Genomic DNA, 21,177 nt, shown 5'->3' on the forward strand with positions numbered 1-21,177 from the left:
ATATGTTTTATTTAAATCAACTTATCCAAAATATTATTTCATCATGTAATGTATATTTCTTTTTAAAGTGAGATATTTTACATTTTTTTTTTTTTCCGTACAAAATCTCCGAAACCCGGTGTTTATTTTACACTCATAGCACATCTCATTTCGGACTAGCCCCACTTCAAGTACTCAGTAACCACATATGGCTATTGTTGGACAGTGTAGATAAAGAGGTTAACATAAGTTAAAAGCTGTAATCAATGCCTTAAGATGTTAAAAGGATGAAAAGTTAAAATTAACTTTCTGCTTTTATAAATCAATAAAGCTTAAAGACTCCAGATATTTCAGAATTTAGAATTTCTCAGGTTTTAGGCAAGTAAGGCAACGCATACCCCATGGATCATGTAACACCTTCAGCTGAGACTCTTGGGCAACAGGTGTAATCCAACATATTAGTATTTATGCTGAGTAATGAATACATTAAATGGAATTAATAAGGACTATAAATAAATCATTTTAGGTCAAGTTTTGCTACCAAATGAGTAGTGGCATCAAAAAAAAAAAAAAGTCTTTTGGTTTTCAGAACTTATCCATATTCAGAATTGTAGATAAGGGGACACATGCTATACAAGTTCAAGTCCCAGCTCTGCTACTTATTGTGACCTGCTTCATCACCTATGAAGAAAAAACATACTTAACTTTATAAGGTTGATATGAGGTTCAAATTTTCGTAATGGGATAATATGTAAATATTTAGTAAATTAGAAAGTATGATACAAATATAGCTTTTTATTTTCAGTTTTTTTTAAGTTTAAGGAATTATGTATTAATAGCAAAACAGACAAAAGTCAAGGACACAGCATATTAAAGTAAATATGAACCATTAATAAAAATAAACAATGTACAATCTTATAATTTAAAGCAAATTCTAAATTAGAATTCTAATTATAAGCTACAATTAAAACCAGCTACAATTTTTAATCTTGACAAAGATCTAAAAGATTTTGGAGAATGGTTGGAGGGAGGGAGAATTGGTGCAACTTCATCAAAGAAACAACTTGGCAAAAGCTATCAAAATGTTTAAATGTATCTACTCTTTGACTTAGCAAATCCACTAGCAGAAATTTACCCTACAGATATTCTTAAACAAGAATGAAAACATCTACATGTAAGAATTTCCACTGCAGCCCTGTTTGAAAATAGCAAAAGACTAACAACAACCTCAGGGTCCTTCAATCAGGAACCAGTTAAATAATGGAAAATATATTCAATGGACTACCGTGCGGCCATCAAAAAGAATGAAATAGATCGATTTGTGCTGATTTGGAAGGATCTCCAAGACAGATTAAGTGAAAAAACAGCACGGTGCCAGATGTACATAGTATGACTGCAATTGTATACACACACTCGTATACTGCATTTACTTATATATGTAGTAAATTTTAACATATACTATATATAAACTCTACATGACATTGTACATATCCCATATGTTTGTTGTATAGATTATATAACTTATACTATATAAAATTTATTATAGGTATTATAGAATTTATAATATATACAGTATATCCATAGATAGTTAAAAGTTTTTGAGAAACTGTTATCATTGGCTATCCATACAAGAGTGGTGGTGAAGGTTTTACTTTAAATTTTGTATCCTTTTATATCTTTTTTTTTTACTATGTCCATATATTACTTAAATAATTTCTAAAGTTTACTTTTTAAAAAAAAATTCTCAATATCTTTCCATTAGTTTAAGGGCAATGTCTGTGGCTATTGCATTCTGTTTTAAGTCACACTCTCTTGTACACATTAGGCACTCAAAAAGTATGAATGAATGGGGTAGCTGATGAATGGAGGAATAAACAGACATAGGCATTAACTGGAGTAATATCTAGTTTTAAAAGCGTAAAGAGGTTTCTGGAGTGTGCAGGGGGGCTGAGATGGGGTGTTTCTGGCTGTTTCTAGGGGTGGCAGTATTAGCCATATAGCAAAAGGCTAGTTTCTGCTCAGAGAAATCAGAACACATACCTGGCCAGAGAGAAGTCCCCCAACTTGGTCATAGCTTGTCCCCAAAATCTTTCCTTTTCCAGCCTCAACAACAAGGGCCAGAATTTCTGGTACCCACTCCCAACCCTTTCTTTGGGAAGAACTCTAGAGTGAGGAGAGTCTTGACTCCAGGAGGAAGAAGTACAAGAAGTAAAGAGACAAAGATCACTTCCGAGGGATTTATTATAATCTATAGGCTTCTTCCTTTGCTTTCACTCTGCCACATACATACACATACTCATATACTAAACAGAGCCTTGATGAGTAGCCCAAACACCAAGATTACAAGCCCATCAGTAGGAAGTCTGAAGCGCCACCAGTCTACTCGCCATCCTGCCATCCGACACAGCAGCCATAGTCAGGTGCCTAGGAGGAAGAAATAAAGCATGAGGGAGGACCCCTAGTAAAGAGCCTCCAGGAAAGTTCTGAGATCTCAAAGGACCTGGTACCTAACCAAAGAGCTGAAAGGACCTAAATCCTGGCTTTTCAGAGTGACTGAAAGATGGCCATGGCCTCCTCCGCAGCTATGCTGTCATAGAAAGTTAATTACCTGTTGTATCTGTGTTGTCAGAATCATCCTAGGGGGAGAAAAAAAGACAACAGTACCTGTAGAGTTTGCAAAGAGAACAATAGTGTTCACAAACGCTGTTCACTCCCTCTTGCTCTCCAGGTTTTCCTTTGTGATTTTCTGAACCCCACAACTTCTTGGGAGGCTAATACAAAAGGATTTAAACTTTGGATAATAAAATAAACCACTGGTACTCAAATAGCACTATGTCATGCATCTTTTAGTTTCAGAATTTTAATTAACACGATACTCAACAGGGACAGGTCTGCTCCAGGGTGGAGAAACAGGGACAGTGCAGGGAGGAGAGAAGGTGCTGGGATTATCTAAAGCCTGGAGAAGAACACTCATCTCCCATGTCAAATTCAGATTCAGCTAACTGGCCTCAATACTGTGTGCCAGGAACTGGGATAGAAGCTTTCCAGTATCTTATTTTTCAGGGTTGAAAGGAAATTGAAGGGTAGAACGGCAGCCTTCACTTACGTCCAGGTCATCCATGGCAGGCGGAGGTCCCTTGGCACTGACCTTCTTCAAAAGCTAATGGGAAGAAAAAAGTAGGCACAAAGGAGAAGAGGGTGAGGGAAAAGCAACCTGCGTTAATCAATGAACCACAGGAGAACCTTCCCAACCAGAGCCGCCAAGCAACTGTCACCATCTTTAAAAGCCCCTAAAACATTACTGGAATTAATTGAAGAAAACTAAATCAATCCCCTTATTAAAAGGAAATTTAAACACACACACAGAGTACACTCCTTACTAGGGTAGGTTTGTGTCATGAATAAATAGCAGAAATTCTGCAGCCCAATAACATGTCAGGTGCTCTTTATTGGGAACCAGTGATTAATTTTATGATATGGATTTTATATTGCTTAATTTGAGCTCCCCATGATGTTGTCTGGTTCAGGAGGAAAAAAAGAACAACAGAAAATAGAAGAGAGAAGAAGAGTTACAGAAAAGTGGGAACAGATTTGGCCAAACTTTTTCAGAACACAGGCTCTACTCTGTGAATAGAAAGTGAATCTGTACATACAATTTCACTAATAGAGTATTGGTTTCTGTCATCCCTACTAAGTAAACGTTCACTAAAATATGTAAAGAATATCAGCAGCTGTGAGTAGCCTGCCTGGAGAGCTTGTATATTTCTGCCCGGCCCTGATGACAGTCATCCACAGAAATGTGTGACAAAGGAGACACAGAATGATCAAGATGGGCAGGGAGTGACAGATGCTGTCTCTCTTTTACCTCTGCGTAATGTTCGACCTGAGCCAGCTCCACTTCTTCATCCCCTTCCCAGTCTCTCCAGTTATCAAAGTCCACAGACAGCCACACTGGCTACAAGAGGAAGCATGAAGAATTACAAGCCATCAGAGCAGCAGCAGAAGAGCATGGAAGAGTGTGGGTGTGTGCACAGGAGCATGCAGGTGGGAAACAGAGTCAATGGGGTACCATCTTCCCAACAGCACCCCTGACTAACCTCCCTCCAGGCTGCCATCTCATCCTCATCATCCACAAATATTGCCTTGGAACCTACTAAGTACCAAGCAGAATACTTGACACTGTAGGTGATAAAAAAGCATAGAAGTTCTGTTCTGCAGGAGCTTGCAGATTAACTACAGAGATAATACATCTGGAAAAATAACTATATCATAAGGCATCATAGGAGTCACAGAAGTGAGACAAATAAGCTGCATTCCCTTGGAGTCAGAGATAAATTTGGAGTACAAAGTTCCCACACTTAGGCAGGGAAATAAGTAATCACTTATTCATTTATCAGACATTTATTGAACATATACTATGTGCCAGACTCCTGAGCTTGGCACGGAGATTATAAAAACTGTTCATCACACTGCCCTAGCTATCAAGAAGCAAGTAGGAGAGGGAGATATAAACAAATTATTATAATACAGTGTGGAAAGTGTGATGTAGGTGTTATGGGAACCCAAGCTTCTTGGAGAAGCAGGGTCTAGGGGGTTAGGTGGGTGGAGATAGTGGGGATGGAGGTTTTCCAGGAAGATGGCACAGCCTGAGCAAAGGTACGGGGGTAAGAAACTGCCCATTGTGTCCATAAGAGCTATAAACATTTTGCTGTGATTGTAATGTCAAGTTTGAGGTGGAAAGTAATGGAATATGAGGCTGCAGAAGGGCGGGTATAGTCAGATCATGGCTTTGTGTGCCAGATAAGAAGGTGCTTGGACTTCAGCCTAAAGGACAGGGAGTCACAGGCTCAAATGTCTAAAAGAATGAGAGAGGTAATGCAAAGCAGTAAAGAAGTGAGGTGGAACTCATGCCCCATTTAAAGCTCCAACTCTAGGCATTTGGGAATTTATACCAGTGTGGCCAGATTCTCCTATTTGTCAAAAGAAGGTGATAATCTGGATTGTTAGATGAATTTCCACATTTTATTTTCTTTTTGTTTTGTTTTTTATTCTTTTTTTATTTCTCCACATTTTTAAAATGTCAGCAACTAATTAAAAATTTTAATGTCAGTAAACAATCAAAATAATTTTTTTAACACTGAAGATTATGAAAATAAGTTTGAGAGCCAGCAGATGGTTAGTTTTCAACTTTTAGGGGAGAAGCGACTGGAGGTCCTTAAATGGGAGAGTGACAGGGTCAAATGTGTGTTTTTAGACAGACCATGCTGGGACCATGCCAGCAAATGAATTGGAAGGTGGGGCTGAAAATATGTAAAAGACCCCGCCCAGTGATGGATCAGGCCTGAACTAGGGAGAGAAGAAATAATGGAGTGTTTAGGAGTTTGGCAGGATCTGGTGAATGGCTAACTCCTGGTCAGAAGGGAGGCAAGGGTGATTCCCAGATCTAACTTGTGTTCCTGGAAACATGGGTAGCCAGCACAGGAGAAGGGGCAGGCCATACACCCACCTTGATATCCTCCTTGGTGAGCCGGGGCCAGGCCACCTTCTCCTTCCACTTCCTCACAAAGCAAGTAATAGAGCGGTCCTAGAGCGCTTGTCCTGGGAGTCCTGCCATTTAGAGAGGCCTCATTCTTAGGGTCTGAAGTTTAGAATGAATCTCCAGTTTCCCTGGGCAACCTTTCCAAGCAGACCATACTGTCCCAACACCCTTACCTTGGAGTTCACCTTGGCATAGAACTCAATCTCGTTGTACAACTCCACTCCATCAGCATTCTTGCAACTAAGGAGACAATGCAGCTGAGGGGGAGTAGGGAGGAGTGGGGGCTCTGAGGGGGAGGACATTAGGAGAAAGGGAAGGTTTCTGGGATGCCTGACCTTCCAGAGGGGGAGAGCCATTACCTGAACACAATGCGGTGGTCCTCAATAAGCACATGGACATCGGTGCTGTCCTCAACACAAAACTCCATGAAGACATACTTGGGCCTGTCATACCACAGGGTCCGGGCCATGTTGCCTGGAGGGGAGTTGAAGGTGAGGCTTCATTGGAAAAACTTGAGGGGCATTTGGGAAAGGTGGAGGGAGAGGAAAATCTAGGGACATTGGACAACATAGTCCCGTCAAAATGGAGCTAAATGAGACAGAAGGGAGTCGAGGGGGAGTAATGGGAGTGGGGTGTGTGGTGAGGAGACAAGAAAGTGGGAGACCAGGGAATTTGGGACAACACTCAAGTCACACTTCCCCTCACCCCAGTTACGGAGACCTGGGGTCTGGGCTCTCACGGAACTTGCAGAACCTGGAGTGCCCAAGAGACACGGAAAGATCTCCAGGGAAAAGAGCCAGGAGGTATCTCGCGGGGGGAGACACTCACCGTGCCATGGCGGCTCCCTCTGCCCAGTGGCGTTCGCAGTCGGTGGCAGGAACCTGCTATCTTTAGATCCTGGGGACGCCCCAGCAGCTGCCTTTCCTTATATGGTTGGGGAAAGGGTTAAGAGGTAGGGGGAGCGTGGATCTACAGCCAAGGGATCCACACTCCGAGAGACTCGGGGAAAGCATAATCCCTGAAGCCCTTCACGTCTCGCGGATCTCCAGAAATGTACAGATTAAGAATAAAGGATCCCTCCGCTGGGACCGGCACAAGATCTAGACTGGATGCTATACACGTGGAATGAGGGGTAGACCGCAGGCAGGACTTACTCCCGCTTAGGACAGTCAGTGCCTGATTCCAATAGACGCTCAATAAAAAAATAAGACCGAATTAAAATCCCGGAGAAACCCGCCCTCGGTGACGTCTGAACCGTAAGCCCCGCCCGTCCGCTCCTCCCGGTTTCCCAGCCAGCACTCCGTTGCCATGGCAGCAAGGGGCGCGGCTGACGTGCGGCGGCGTTTCCGGGAAGATGGCGGCTGTCGAGGCTGCTGCGGATCCCGTAATGGTGGTGACCGCCGTTGGGCCCAAGGCGAAGGACGAAGAGGAGGAGGAAGAGGAGTCGCTGTCACCGTGCGAGGCCGTGCGCTGGGCCCCAGTGGGGGCTGTGGCGGAGGCCGGGCCTGGGATGGCTGCGTTCTCGGAAGAAGCGGCAGCCGAGGAACCCGGCGCGACCCCGGCCTCCCCGCCCGACTCGCCAGGCCGGACGCTGAGGCGGCTGCGGGCAGAGCGGCGGCGGCTGGACTCAGCGCTGCTCGCACTGTCTTCGCACTTCGCGCAAGTGCAGTTCCGCCTGCGCCAGGTGGTGCGCGGGGCGCCGGCGGAGCAGCAGCGCCTCTTGCGCGAACTCGAGGACTTCGCCTTCCGCGGCTGCCCTCATGTCCTGGGTTACGGGGGCCCCGGGGACGCCACCAGCGACGAGGGCGACGGGCTGTCGGGAGACCAACCACGGTTGTGGGGCAAGGACCAGGTGAGCAGATGGGACTGAGCCCTGAAGTATATTGTAATGGGAGGGGTAGGTGGATGGCTAGGCTGACACCGACAGGGATAGAAATGGTGAGATGCCGACCCTACCGGACTAGTACTCGTGCCGGAAACGAGGAAGCTGGAGACAGGTGTGCGGAGTCTGCTGCAGGTCGGAAAGATAGAGAGGCATGGGAACCTGAAGGTGAGAGGTGTGTACTGCGATGTGTTAAGAGAGATACAGGTGTGTGATGACGTGAGGGGCAGGGGAGCAGCGAGCGAAGGGAGTATTGAGAGGACAACAGAGCAACCGAAGCAGTGCTGCTCCCGCTCACCTTGCCCTTGCCCCAAAAGTCTGTAAGTCCAGGACATATTTGCTGATAGAGTACTCCGACTCTGGGGGTTGGAGAAATTGGGCTGTTCTATGGGGGTCTGGAATGTGAAAGGCAAGTGAATTGGAATTTAAGGAAATTTTGATCAACAACCTGTTACATGCTTTCCTAGAATCTAGACAAAGTCTTTAGTCTTTAGAATGTCTTGTCTGGGTGAGAGCTTTAGTGAACAGCAGGGTTTCTTAGCAATTGAAAGAAACACGACTCCTGATTATATGGATTTTCTGATGTTGGTATATTTACCCCCACCCCAATCGTGCTTAATAAGTAGGTATTCTTAATGAGGTCCCGCTAGTAACTGTGACAACATGGATTCAGTTAACCAACACTGAGAAATCATAAAATTCTATGTACATCGTAGAAGGAATAGTTTCCTTACAGGCTTTGAATCTCTGAACTGCACAGATATGGATAGCATGTTGGAGGTGTTGAAGAGGCAAGCTGCCTTTTCTCCACCTTTTTATTCTTCAACTTACAACCCAAATGTAGCTTTCTTTCCACTTAAATTGGTTTTAGCCTAGAAGACTTATCAGTAGCAGATATTGTCTTGTTTATTTTTATCTGAAGTGTTTTCAGTAGATTCCTGTGTTTACTGTTCCACCCTCTCTCCACATTCTCACAGCTCCTTACACAAAGAATACCATCTCAAGTTGCCAGATTTTTAAGGAATAGAAAGGATAGAAAGAATTACTGTGGTCTGGCCTTCTTCAGGAGTAAGCATCAAGAACGTTCTGCTTGGATTTGATACTCTCTTTTTGCTGTTCTTCATTTTCACTTTCAGAAACAGTGTACAACTTAAAAAAAAAAAAAAGGTGCAGTGTTCTGTCCCCCTTAGTAAGCAGCTGTAATCTTGTGTGCATACATTGACACATTAACAGGTAGTGCCAATGTGGGGGACAGCTTTGAACTGAATGACTTATTTCTTCCCAGTTCCAATTGTATTGTTTTTAAACCAGTATATTCTCTTATCTTGCCTCATACTGCAAATTATTTCTCTTATTTCCTGCCTTGCTCCAGAGTTCCTTGTTCCCTCCTATTAAACTTGTTTGCCTACATTTCAGGAACTATCATACTGTAGCTACCACGACAAGTGACAGAGTTCCCCAGACACAGTCATGTAAACAGAATCAGGGTTTATGACTAGTTCCTTTCTTCCTTGACTTTGTAAAGTTAGGATACAATGCAAACAAAAACAAAAAAAATTTCCCCAGTTCTCCTGGGTCTAGTTAGACAGTTTCCTCCACTTAGAGTTCACTACTGAGAATTTGTCTTTCCAGTCCTAATTCAGTTCAGGAACAGTCAACAAATGTGTACTGAGAGCTTACTGTGTGCCAAGCACTGTGGTAGGCGTTGCAGATACCAAGCCAAGGCCCTTGCCCTGAAGGAGTTCATGGACTACAGGAGACAGAATCCCAAACAAATAACGACAATGCATTATAAGTTAGAGTAGAAGTTGTATACAAAATACAGAGGAGGAAATGATCAGTTCCACCTGGGGAAACTAAGGAACCCTCTTAAAGGATAGCTAGGCCTTCACTAAGTAGGGGGAGGGGACAGAGTTCTAAAGGATGAGAGAGGGACTATCATGAGAAAAGGTTTGTTTTTATTTTGAGCAAAGCTAGAGCAAGACGATTGCTTTTTAAAGTAACTTGAACCAAAGTTAATTTGTTGTTTTTCGTTTGTTCTCTCTCATACCTTACTTTTGGAGGGGTTGGTAAGTACCATTTTAAGACTAAATTTAATATCCCATAGACTTGTAGTTTAAAATGTAGCCTTAGACTTTAAAATGATTTGCTGCTTTTGTCTTGTCTTGGTTTTGATACTCAAGAAAGGCAAGGAAGAACCAGCATTTGAGAGTACACTGGCAAGACTTTACCATCCTGAAGGATTTTTAACAATACAATGCAGAAACTCCCTGGTGGCCAACAATGAGAATAGGGGTCGCTGATCATGGAAACCTATAAGACATATTTTTTTAACATTGTTACCCTCTCACCCCTATTGCTTGGCTTCTGGGTTTTTGTCACTGCCCTAGGCACCTGTGTTTGATTCTTTTGATTTTGCAAAAACTAGCCTATATACATTGGAGGGGTTTTGAACCTCAAGAAGATGAGTTATGAGTTACAAAACCTTCAGATTCTCTTGCAAAATTTGGCTGCATGAAGTATTGAGTTCTGCTGTGATCATTGGCTGTGAAGGATGGCATGTTTAATTCCTGGGAGTCAATCTTGGCTAAGATGAGTTGTCTCAACCCTGACTAGACCTTTGGGGGAAAAAAGCAGTCTTAACAAAAGGCCCCATTGTATTACTACTATCCTATTTCCAGTAAGGGGCAGATAACTTTATTAAAGAAAACACACATTTAATTAATTATCCTGGATGGAATAATTATTCTAATTTATGAATCTTACGAATTCTGCATTTCATTTGAACTACTTGAAAAAATTTTGTATTTTACTGGTCATTATTGGCTTGAGAAGATTCTTTATGTGCCCTGAGTTTTCCTTTTCATGTGAAATAGACCTAAGTATTTTCTTGTCTTAGAGTGAGCAGGAGAAACGAGAGCATCTGGAAACCCAAAGGGAGAAACAGAAGGAACTGATACTGCAGCTCAAGACCCAGCTGGATGACCTGGAAACTTTTGCCTATCAAGAGGGCAGTTATGACTCCCTGCCACAGTCTGTGGTCTTGGAAAGACAACGGGTGAGCAGACCTCGGAGGCACCTCTACCACTGCCTAAGGTTAACTTGTCCTTTCCAGCATTCATAGGACAACTCTACCAGCTCATTCTCCCTCAGCCTTACTGAGAATCTCTGAGCTGGCCTAAATGAGAGGGAAATTTTGCTATTACATGGGACCATTCTTTATTCACATAGGTTCTAAAGCTTTGTAATATGATGATTGATCTCTTCCTTTTGGGTGGTTATTAATAATAGTAATATGGCAACACGGAATCATTTCTTTCATTTGGTAATTAAAACACTTCTACTGGGGTACGTTATACAATGTAGACTAGCTTTTTTCTGGCACTTACCACCAGTTAATAAATAATCAAGGAATCCTGACTGACTTTAATACTATATTTACTTAAGCAAGACAGCTATAGGTTCCCTTGCATGTTATGTCTATGCCTGTGATGTGACTGTTTTTTGTCTGGGCTAGAGTTACATTATCTGGATTTGAAAACCATCCTAATAATGTCACCAGGATATTATTTTTTGGCTGTAATGTGCCTTGATGTTTTGTAGAGATTTTTCACTAGTTTCCTAGAATGCGGCAAGAAAGGATGAGGAAAAACTAGAAACTAAGAGAAATCAGTATTTATTTCTGATAGCCTCAATATGAGGCTCTTTGGGTTATCACCCACTTTGGAATATTCATACTGTTGTTCCCCCGAGTGAGTCAACTGACTTGGTAGAAAATTTGCAGTGGGTGAGAGGCACTATTTCTGTCAGAGAGGAACCAAGGGTTCTTGTTACTCCAAGAGAAGTAGAGGTTCTGAGGCCTTAGCCTGATCAGCAGGTGCATCAATTTTTGCCACAGATTTGGGAGTTCTGTGTATCTTTGATTTCCATTTAAGGGTAGAAGGCATACTAGTTAAGATTCTCCTCCTCCTCCCTAACCCTTGCCCCAAAAAATGCTAGAAAGTTTGCTGATTGTTTGTGGTCTCAATAGGTGATCATAGATGAGTTAATAAAGAAACTGGACATGAATCTGAATGAAGACATAAGTTCACTGACCACTGAAGAGCTTCGTCAGCGTGTGGATGCTGCTGTGGCTCAGATTGTCAATCCAGCCCGAGTGAAAGAACAGTTGGTTGAGCAGCTGAAAACTCAAATTCGAGACCTCGAGATGTTCATCAATTTTATCCAAGGTCAGAGGGAGAGAGATGAGAAGTGTGGACAGATCCCATAATAACTATATTCTGATTGCTAATACCTACAGGTGTCAATTCTTGATTTAAGGTCAGTAACTTAGTAAGGGAGTCAGAATGGTAGAGTGGAAAAAACGTGGGGTTTAGAACCTGAGTTAAAATCCCAGCTCTGCCACTTCCTGCCTTCGTGTCTTTGGGCAGGTTACTACCCTCTTTATTCTCACTCTCCTTATTCATACAGTAATGATTCATTCTCCATTCATTCAACAAATGTTTATTGAGCCAGCTACTATATGCCAGTTACTGTTTTACACAGTCAAATAAGGTAATATTTGTAAAGTTCTGGTCACAAGGTAGGCCCAGGTAAATATTATTCTTCCTTTAAAAATCTTCTATAAAGGGGCTAATAAGTTTCTCCTCTTCATAACTCTTGATTACAGATGAAGTAGGAAGCCCCTTGCAGACAGGTGGTGGACACTGTGAATGCAAGACTGGTGGGAAGACAGGAAATGGCTCCACCAGCAGACTGCCTCCAGGAAACAGCAAGAGTAAGTACAGCTTCCAGAACAGGCAAAGCCGTAGAGACATAGATTAATGGTTGCCTATGGCTCGTGTAGGTGAGGGTGGGGATGGTGTTTAGGGAGAAACAAGGAGTGACTGCTAAAGGGACGGTGTTTCTTTTGGGGATGATGAAAATGTTCTAAAATTGATTGTCGTGATGGTTGCACAATTTGAATATACTAAATGGGTGAATTATGTAGTATATGAACTGTATCTCAGTAAACCTGTTATTAACAACAACAAAAAAGTAAGTCTAACAGCACCCTTGATGGCTCTTGGCTGCATGTGGGTCCCGTACTATGGCTCTGAAGTAAGATGTATCTCAGCTTGTGACCTGTTGAATCCTCTGTGCCATTCTCACCTCTCTGATGAGCCATTGTCTTTTTTAAACAGCAAAGCCAGAAGATGTGAAGAGAGTTCGGGAGACAGGGCTCCACCTGATGCGGCGAGCCCTGGCAGTGCTCCAGATCTTTGCTGTTAGCCAGTTCGGTTGTGCCATGGGCCAGATCCCTCAGACCCTATGGCAGAAGGACCAGGCTGACAGGGACTACTCTCCCTTACTGAAGAGGCTGGAGGTATCGGTAGACAGAGTGAAGCAGCTGGCCTTGAGGCACCAGCCACATGACTATGTTATCACCTCTGCCAACCTCCAGGATCTCTCTCTAGGAGGCCAGGATGAGCTGACCACGGCTGTGCGGAAGGAGCTGACTGTGGCCGTGAGGGACCTGCTGGCCCACGGACTGTACGCCTCCTCTCCAGGGATGAGCCTTGTCATGGCCCCCATTGCTTGTTTGCTGCCAGCCTTCTCCTCAGCCCCTGAGGCCATGCACCCTTGGGAGCTCTTTGTGAAGTACTACCACGCTAAGAACGGCCGCGCTTTTGTGGAATCCCCAGCCCGGAAACTCTCCCAGTCCTTTGCTCTGCCTGTGATGGGAGGCACTGTTGTGACCCCCAAACAGAGCCTGCTGACAGCCATCCACATGGTGCTGATGGAGCACGACCCATTCAAGCGCAGCGCCGACTCAGAGTTGAAGGCCTTGGTATGCATGGCACTGAATGAGCAGCGTCTGGTGTCCTGGGTGAACCTCATCTGCAAGTCGGGGTCACTCATCGAGCCCCACTACCAGCCCTGGAGCTACATGGCACACACCGGCTTTGAGAGTGCCCTAAACCTGCTCAGTCGCCTCAGCAGTCTCAAGTTCAGCCTTCCTGTAGACCTGGCTGTGCGCCAGCTCAAGAACATCAAAGATGCCTTTTGATGAGAATGCCCTGGCCAGAGACCAGTGCCTCTCTCAGCGGGGATAGATATGTAAGTCTTCTAGGATGGGAGCAAGTAATGAGAGGAGGGGTTAAAGAAATCTTCCCTAGACCCTGCTTAGGTGGCCAGCCAAATGACTGCAAAGTCTGTTTTCCCCACCAACTTAGCCTGTCAGAAAGATATGCTGGAGGTTCGCTTGTTAAAAAGATTGTGCACTGGTATGTGACCACAGTGTACTTGTGGGCACATATGTTTGAGCCTGAGGACAAGAAATCTGTCATGGCACCCAGTTAATCCACCAACAATGCCGTGTCTGGTTTTTAGAAAACTCGGGTTGCTCTAACCATTCTCGTTATGCCAGCGAGTGACAACAGAGTGAGTTGTTGGTCCCGGAAAACATTCAGCTTGAGGTTCCTGTTAGTCAAGTTGGGAACCATTTTCCTTCACTTGAAGCATGTTTGAGAGTCCTAAGGCCAGAGTTTAAATTCCTTTTATAAATACTGACCCCTCCTTTCTGATAGCAGTGTGGGTAGTAGGCTGTGTATTTTCCATTGCTGCATCTCAAACTAGGAATGGGTATATCTGAGAACATTTCTGAGGGAGTTAACCACAAGTTGGTTTCAATATATGCCCTCTTTTCTGGTAGAGATAAGAACTGAAATCTCTGACAAGGTAGTCCTCTTCTCATGCCAGCCTGTGGTCTTTTTGTTGTCTTGAAGCTGAGTCGTTGAAGAAGAATGAGAACCAGTGTCTGCTAATATGACCTCTGGCAAATAAGCTTTCCTCTATGTACCTTCCAACAAGAGTCTGAAAGTCTTTTCAGAAGTAAATGTATTAGAAGTCTAATCCTTGAGAGAATCCTTGCACCTGCGCAAGTGTACACAGGAATCCACATTGATAACCAGCAGCAACTCCTCCCTGGGTTGTGACTCACCTGGCCCCTGTCCCGGAGGCTAGATGATGGATTGCTCCTTTCCCTGTGATAACAGCAAAGGGTTTGTTCACAAGTCAAGTTGGGCTGACTTCCAGTCCATTCCCATAATGGGAATAGGTACTAAGCAGATCACTGTTTACAGACGGGGCTGGCAGTTTCATGGTAAACTGACTCTAGGGTGGTCCTATTTGGTTTTCAGTATTTTAGCCCTTGTAGTTCATACTCCTCCATCTGTTTGTGATACTGCTCCAGGATTGTAAAAAAAAAAAAAAAGCAGGAAAATAACATGTAACTTTAACTTTTTGGGAAACAAATGGTCTCCAAACACTAATGATTCAGCATTGTTTTCATGTATTAAATTGCCAGCTGCACTTTCTGTCTGCACTATTGTGCAGTGCATTTTAACTTAATTTTTTTTTCAGCAGTATGTTACTTATTTAAGATGCATTATTGATATTTGGTTAGAATTAATTCACCTTCTGTGTGAAACAAAATAAGTGTAAAATGTGAAAAATGGTACATCTGTGGTTGCTAATAAAATCAGTATTTTCTGTAACTTCTCTGCAAAGACCCTAGAGACCCTCAGCTTTGGTTAAGTCTGCCTTGGTATCAGCGCACCTGATTCCTTGAGAGCTGTCTGGCTCCTGGCCTTTCTGCTCCTCTGTCTCTACCCTGGATCAGCTCAGCTTTGGTGTTACATTTTTCTGAACATTGTTTTACTAAAAAGTGCCCTTAGCATTATCACCCTCTCGCCCAGGCCTACTGTCCCATCCTCACAGCAGATCTCACCACAGTTACTACTTTGGGAACTGGCCCTTTTGTATCTGTCTGTCTGGAAATCATTTAGAATGGATGGTAACTGATAAAGACATATGGCATAGCCTGGGACCATCCCAGTATTGTCTATTTTTTTTATTCAATTTTATTGAGATATACTCACATACCATACAGTCATCCAAAGGGTACAATCAGTTGTCCACAGTACCATCAGACAGTTGTATATTCATCACCACAATTAATTTTTGAACATTTTCATTACTGAAAAAAAAAAAAATTCTAAGAATAAAAATTAAAAGCAAAAAAGAACACCCAAAACATCCCATCCCCCCCAACCCTCCCTATTATTCATTTACTTTTTGTCCCCATTTTTCTACTCATCTGTCCATACACTGGGTAAAGGGAGTGTGAGCCACAAGGTTTTCACAATCACATGGTCACACAGTATAAACTATATAGTTACACAATCATCTTCAAGAATCAAGACTACTGGGTTGCAGTTCAACTGTCAGGTATTTCCTTCTAGTTATTCCAATACACTAAGAACCAACAAAGGATACCTATAATGCACAAGAATAACCTCCAGAATGTCCTCTCGACTCCATATGAAATCTCTCAGCCCCTCAAATCTTATTTTGCTTCATTTCTCTTCCCCCTTTTGGTCAAGAAGGCTTTCTCAGTCCCTCTATGCCAGGTCCAGGTTCATCCCTGGGAGTTATGTCCCATGTTGCCAGAGAGATTTACACCCCTGGGAGTCATGTCCCACGTAAAGGGGAGGGCAGTACGTTCACCTGCATAGTTGGCTTAGGCCACATCTGAGCAACAAAAGAGGTTTTCTGGGGGTGACTCTTAGGCACAGTTATAAGTAGGCTTAGCCTCTCCTTTGTGGTAACAAGCTTCATAGGGGCAAGTCCCAAGATTGAGGGCTCGGCCTTCTAAATTGGTAGTCCCCAATGCTTGTGAAAATATCAGTAATTCCCCAAGTGGGGAAGTTTTAGTATTTCCACGTTTCTTCCAGTCACTCAAGGGGGCTTTGCAAATACATTTTTATTTTCTGCCCAAATAACTCTGGAATGTATCAAGTCTTCACATTAACCTGTACAAACCATCCAGATCTCACTCCCTATTCAAAGTTCATGTAATTAAGGTGTTTGAATAAACTGACCATACAACTTAAATTATATAGTGTGCTAAAGAAAATACCGATTTTGCATCAAATAAACATCTCTTCCTTTGGTCTCACATACAAGTTGAAGTTTTAAAACTGTTTCTGGTATAATCACATAGTTATGCATTCACCACCACAATCTATATGAGGACATTTCCATTTCTTCCACAAAGAAAGAGGAAGAGGAGAAAAAAGAAAAAAAGAATGACTGAAAAAAATGACTGAAAAAAATAAAAATAGAATAAAATACAATTAAAAAGGTCAGACAACACCAATGCCAAGAATCCCATACCCCATCCTTATATCCCCCTCTTACAGATATTTAGCTTTGGTATATTGCTTTTGTTACAGTTAATGGAAGCATGTTACAATGTTATTGTTAACTATAGACTCTAGTTTGCATTGATTGTATTTTTCCCCAATGCCGTCCCATTTTCAACACCTTGCAAAGTTGACATTCATTTGTTCTCCCTCATGTAAAAACATTCTTACATTTGTACATTTAATCACAATCATTGACCATCCTAGGTTTCACTAAGTTATTCAGTCCCAGTCTTTATCTTCTATCTTTCCTTCTGGTGTCATACAGACCCCTAACCTTCCTCTTTCAACCATACTCATAGTCATCTTTGTTGAGTGTACTTACAATATTGTGCTGCCATCACATAGTATGCTTTCCATTTCTGGATCTATACAGTCAGTCCTCTTGAACATTCTATACTCCTTCAGCATCAAATGCCTGATCTCTACCCTCTTTCTATTTCCTGATATCTTCATTTCTACACTCTTCTCCAGACTTGTCTCTCCTGTCTTTTCCTATCTGTCTGTAGCACTCCCTTTAGTACTTCTTGTAAAAGAGGTCTCCTGTTCATGAAGTCTTAGTATCTATCTGTAAATAAGTACTTTAAACTCTCCCTCATTTTTGCAGGACAGTTTTGCCGGATATAGGATTCTTGTTTGGCAGTTTTTCTCTTCAGTATCTTGAATGTATCACACCACTACCTTCTCGCCTCAATGGTTTCTGCTGAGAGATCTGCACTTCATCTTATTGAGCTTCCCTTGTATGTGACGGATTGCTTTTCTCTTGCTGCTTTCAGAATTCTTTCTTTGTCTTTGACATTTGAAAATCTGATTAGTAAGTGTCCTGGAGTAGGTCTATTTGGATCAATTCTGTTTAGGATATGCTGTGCTTCTTGGACTTGTAATTTTATGTCTTTCATAAGAGTTGGAAATTTTTCATTGATTGTTTCCTCTATTATTGTTTCTTCCCCTTTTCTCTTCTCTGTCTGGGACACCTATAACTTGTATATTTTTGTGCTTCATGTTTTCATTCAGTTCCCTGAGACCCTGCTTATATTTTTCCATTCTTTTCCCTATCTATTCTTTTGTGTATAGGATTTCAGATGTTCTGTCTTCTAGTTCACTGATCCTTTCTTCTGCCTCTTCACGTCTGCTGTTGTATGTCTCCATTGTGTTTTTCATCTCTTCTATTGTGCCTTTCATTCCCATAAGTTCTGCCATTTGTTTTTTCAAGTTTACGAATTCTTCTTTATGGTCACCAGTGTCTTCTTTATAGCCTTCATCTCTTTTGTCACATTTTCTTTCAGTGCATTGATTTGATATAGAAGATTTGTTTGAACATCTTTAATTAGTTGTTTCAACTCCTGAATCTCAGTTGAGGTGTTAGTTTGTTCCTTTGACTGGGGCGTATCTTTGTGTTTTCCTGGTGTGGCTTGTGATATTTTGCTGTCTGGGCATCTGATTTTCTTGATTAGTTTATTCTGGGGGTTGTTTTCTCTCATTTGCCTAGGTTTTCTTGTTGGTTGTCTTTAATCTCTATCTTTTTCTTGTTTCTCTCACTGGCCAGTTGTCATATTGGCTCTACCCCCCAGTCTTCCCCACAAAATCAGTACCCATCATGGCCTGCCACAAGGATGGGAGGTAGGCACTGGGCACCCCACAAGTTCACTGTGTGTGGCAGTACAAATCTGCTGGCTTCCAGTGATGCTCTGCTTTCTGCCAGCCAGCAAGACCTGGGTTTGTTTCAGAGCCCTGTTTTAACAGTTGGGTCTTCTGTATTTCTCAGCCAAGAAGGGCCGGGTTTCTGTACAGGGCATGTAGTAGACCAGCTCCAGTGGTCCTAAACAAGGGTCTGGAGCATCTTTTTAAGAGTTTTAGTTCCCTTGCACCTTCCGGACTGTCCAGCAAATGGCGCTGTCAAGTAACTTAATTGTCCTCAGAAGCTGCTTTGCCTCCAAGCACAGGCTGAATCTACACAGGTGAGCCGAAACTGTGGGATTCCTATGCCCTCACTTTGCTGGCCAAAATCTGGCTCGATGTGGGGCTCCACCTGTGGCAGAGGATGCCCTCAGCTGACCCAGTACTCCAGCCATCCCCAAGGCAAGAAGATGGCCGCCAGCTGCTGCTTCCCTCAAGGGTGGGGGAAGGGCTTTCAGACCCAGGGCTGGAAACACAGAATATAGTCTCTGTCCACATTTTCTCAGTCTCTGTCCCTCACTGACCTGGGCCTTGAGATGTCCTCCCCTGTTTCCATGTCTTCAAATGGTGGGGGTATGTCTCACTGCTGTGAGAGATTTTATAGTCTGTGTCCGTGGTGGGAGGGGTCCCGTCTGCTGTTTCTGTGCCTTTCCCACACTGAGACCAAGTGAGAGGGAAGGGAGAGGACCAGCCGGTTCAGGATGGTAGATTCCTACCTGATATTTCTTCTCTTTCTTCAGTTCGGCATTTGCAGGGTCCTTCTCCAGTCTATATCCTCCTCCAGAGTTTCAGACAATTCAGAATTGTCCTTTTTTCATTGAATTTCTGGAGAGAAGTTTTCAGTAGCTGTTTACGTCGCCATGTTGACCCCAGTATTGTCTATCTTAATCCTCACAAAAAACTAACTTGTATGAACTTATAATAAGACTTTCTGCTGGTATCACAGGATGCATTTGTGTGTGTGTGTGTAATCTTAAAATAATTCTCACTACTTGTAAGGCATTATCCCTGTTTTACAGCTGAAGAAAGTAAAGCACAAAATATTTATTGTCCAGGTTTACATGGTAGAAGAGCTGATGTTTGAGCCCAAGTTGCCTGGCTCTGAAGCCTGTCATACTGCCTCATTGTATCATGCTGTTCCCAGATCTTTTGTTGCCCTCTCTCTCTTTAACCCCCACACACCAGCATCACTTTCGGGAGAAGGTGTTCTCCACATACTTGCTGGAAATTTCAGATGCCAAAGGACTAGGCTGTAGAGAGATGGGCCGGCAATCATTGCTTTGTTCAGTTCTTCATGAAACCTAAAGGTGTGTGTAGACTGAGGCAATCTAGCCGACATCTCCACAGTCACAGATAATTGCTGGCCACCGATATCGTCAGCATTAGAATTGAGGACAGGGCTCTATCCTTGGCCTGGGGTGAGGCAGACAGGACAAGGGAAGAGAGAAGGGACAGTCAGCTCAGATCTGTAAGGCTATGCAATGCAAGAATGGAACGAAAAAGACCCAGCATATGTATTCAATGAAAGTGCAGGGTCATTGGAAAACAAACAAATGTGTTCCATTATAGTACAGGTATGGTCTGCAAAGCACTGTTAGGGATTTCCAAGGTGCTCTGCATTCATTCAGTCCACACTTTCTGATCACCTGTCAACAGCCTGGGCCAGGCTACTTACTGAGAACAGAGATAATTCAAACATACTTCCTGCCCTCAAGGAGCAAGCAATTTAGGGAAGGAGACACCCAAATGAGTTGGAGATTTGGAGGGCTTTTTAAAACTCAGATAGCTGGATCCCATCCTCAGAGTTTTTCATACATTAGGTCTGGGTGAGGGCTTAAGAATTTGCATTTATAACAAGTTTCCAGGTGATGCTGCTGCTGCTTGTCCGAGAATCACACTTTGAGAACCACTGATCAAAACCAACAAATATATGTTCTATAATAAAGGTAAATACAGATTGCTGAGGGAGTGCTGAGAAGGGAGAGATTAATACTGCCTTGGAGAGTTCAGAAACGGCCTTGAAGGATGGGTAGAACTTAGGATTTTCCCTGGCTACATGGAGGGGAAGAACAAAGTCACATGGACCACCTGAATAAAGACCCTGGGGCTCAGAAGAGGTTTGGCAGGTTGGAGCCCAGGGGTTGTTAAGGGTAGGAGGAGTCATAGGAACTTAATACTGAAGGAAAGACAGGTGGGAGTGAGAGTTCAAACCTTGGAAACAAGAAAGCCAATAAAGGATTTTAAGCAGGCAAGTGGTGGACTTAAAGTTGTGTTTAGGGCAGTTTCTCAAAAGATCTGTAGATCATATAGCTCCACTCCAGACCTGAAGGCAGAATCTCTTGGCATGGAGATGCACCTTTAACAAACATTCCAGGCAATTTTGATCCACACTAAAGCTTGAGAAGGGATTGGAGAAGAGAAAGAACTAAAGCCAGGAGGTCAGTTAGGGAGAAGGTAGGAAGGGATAGAAAAGGTAGATTTAAAAGCCATAAGGTGAAATTCACAGAATTTGACTTGAAGGGTGGTATGTGAAAAGGGTTCAAGGCAATTACAAGGTTTCAGGGTTTAGTTCCTATTTTAAAGAGAAAAAGAGAGGGAAAAAAGAAAGAGCAAAAGGGGAAGAAGCAGATAGCAGGCTGGGAGACCACAGAGGTGGAAATGGGCAGGGTAGCGTGGTGTAGTGGGAAGAGCACAGGGCTGGGAATGGGGAGAACTTGCTCTGTGCCACAAACTGACTTTGCTGCTCTAGAGCTGTACTCTCATCTTTCATGATCTCTGAGGTCTCTCCCAACTCTAAAATTTCATATTCCAAATAAAGCAGAAAATATTTTAATTTGATATAAAAGTACAAC

The 21,177-nt window shown here is 43.0% G+C and overlaps 2 protein-coding genes across 3 annotated transcripts; one reads left to right on the top strand and one right to left on the bottom strand.

The window, feature by feature from the left end:
• Window positions 1–96: 96 nt before the first annotated feature.
• Window positions 97–7,159, bottom strand: PTGES3L (prostaglandin E synthase 3 like). The gene is given in 10 exon segments (XM_037809810.1): window positions 97–2,403; window positions 2,588–2,615; window positions 3,086–3,139; window positions 3,845–3,934; window positions 5,486–5,563; window positions 5,566–5,586; window positions 5,692–5,758; window positions 5,878–5,984; window positions 5,986–5,992; window positions 6,347–7,159. Coding segments are annotated over 10 exon segments (645 nt in total). The 5' UTR covers window positions 6,532–7,159; the 3' UTR covers window positions 97–2,395.
• RUNDC1 (RUN domain containing 1) lies at window positions 6,856–14,692 on the top strand. 2 transcript variants are annotated; one of them, XM_037809782.1, is made up of 6 exons: window positions 6,856–7,370; window positions 9,464–9,469; window positions 10,300–10,458; window positions 11,431–11,629; window positions 12,070–12,177; window positions 12,584–14,692. In XM_037809782.1, exons 1-6 carry the CDS (start codon window positions 6,873–6,875, stop codon window positions 13,447–13,449), a joined length of 1,836 nt encoding a protein of 611 aa, XP_037665710.1. In that variant the 5' UTR covers window positions 6,856–6,872; the 3' UTR covers window positions 13,450–14,692. The 2 variants fall into 2 exon arrangements, with proteins under 2 accessions (XP_037665710.1, XP_037665711.1); XM_037809783.1 differs by lacking the exon at window positions 9,464–9,469.
• The last annotated feature ends 6,485 nt before the right edge of the window (window positions 14,693–21,177 follow it).

This window comes from Choloepus didactylus, chromosome 18, assembly GCF_015220235.1.
Source record: "Choloepus didactylus isolate mChoDid1 chromosome 18, mChoDid1.pri, whole genome shotgun sequence".
Classification (NCBI taxonomy): domain Eukaryota; kingdom Metazoa; phylum Chordata; class Mammalia; order Pilosa; family Megalonychidae; genus Choloepus; species Choloepus didactylus.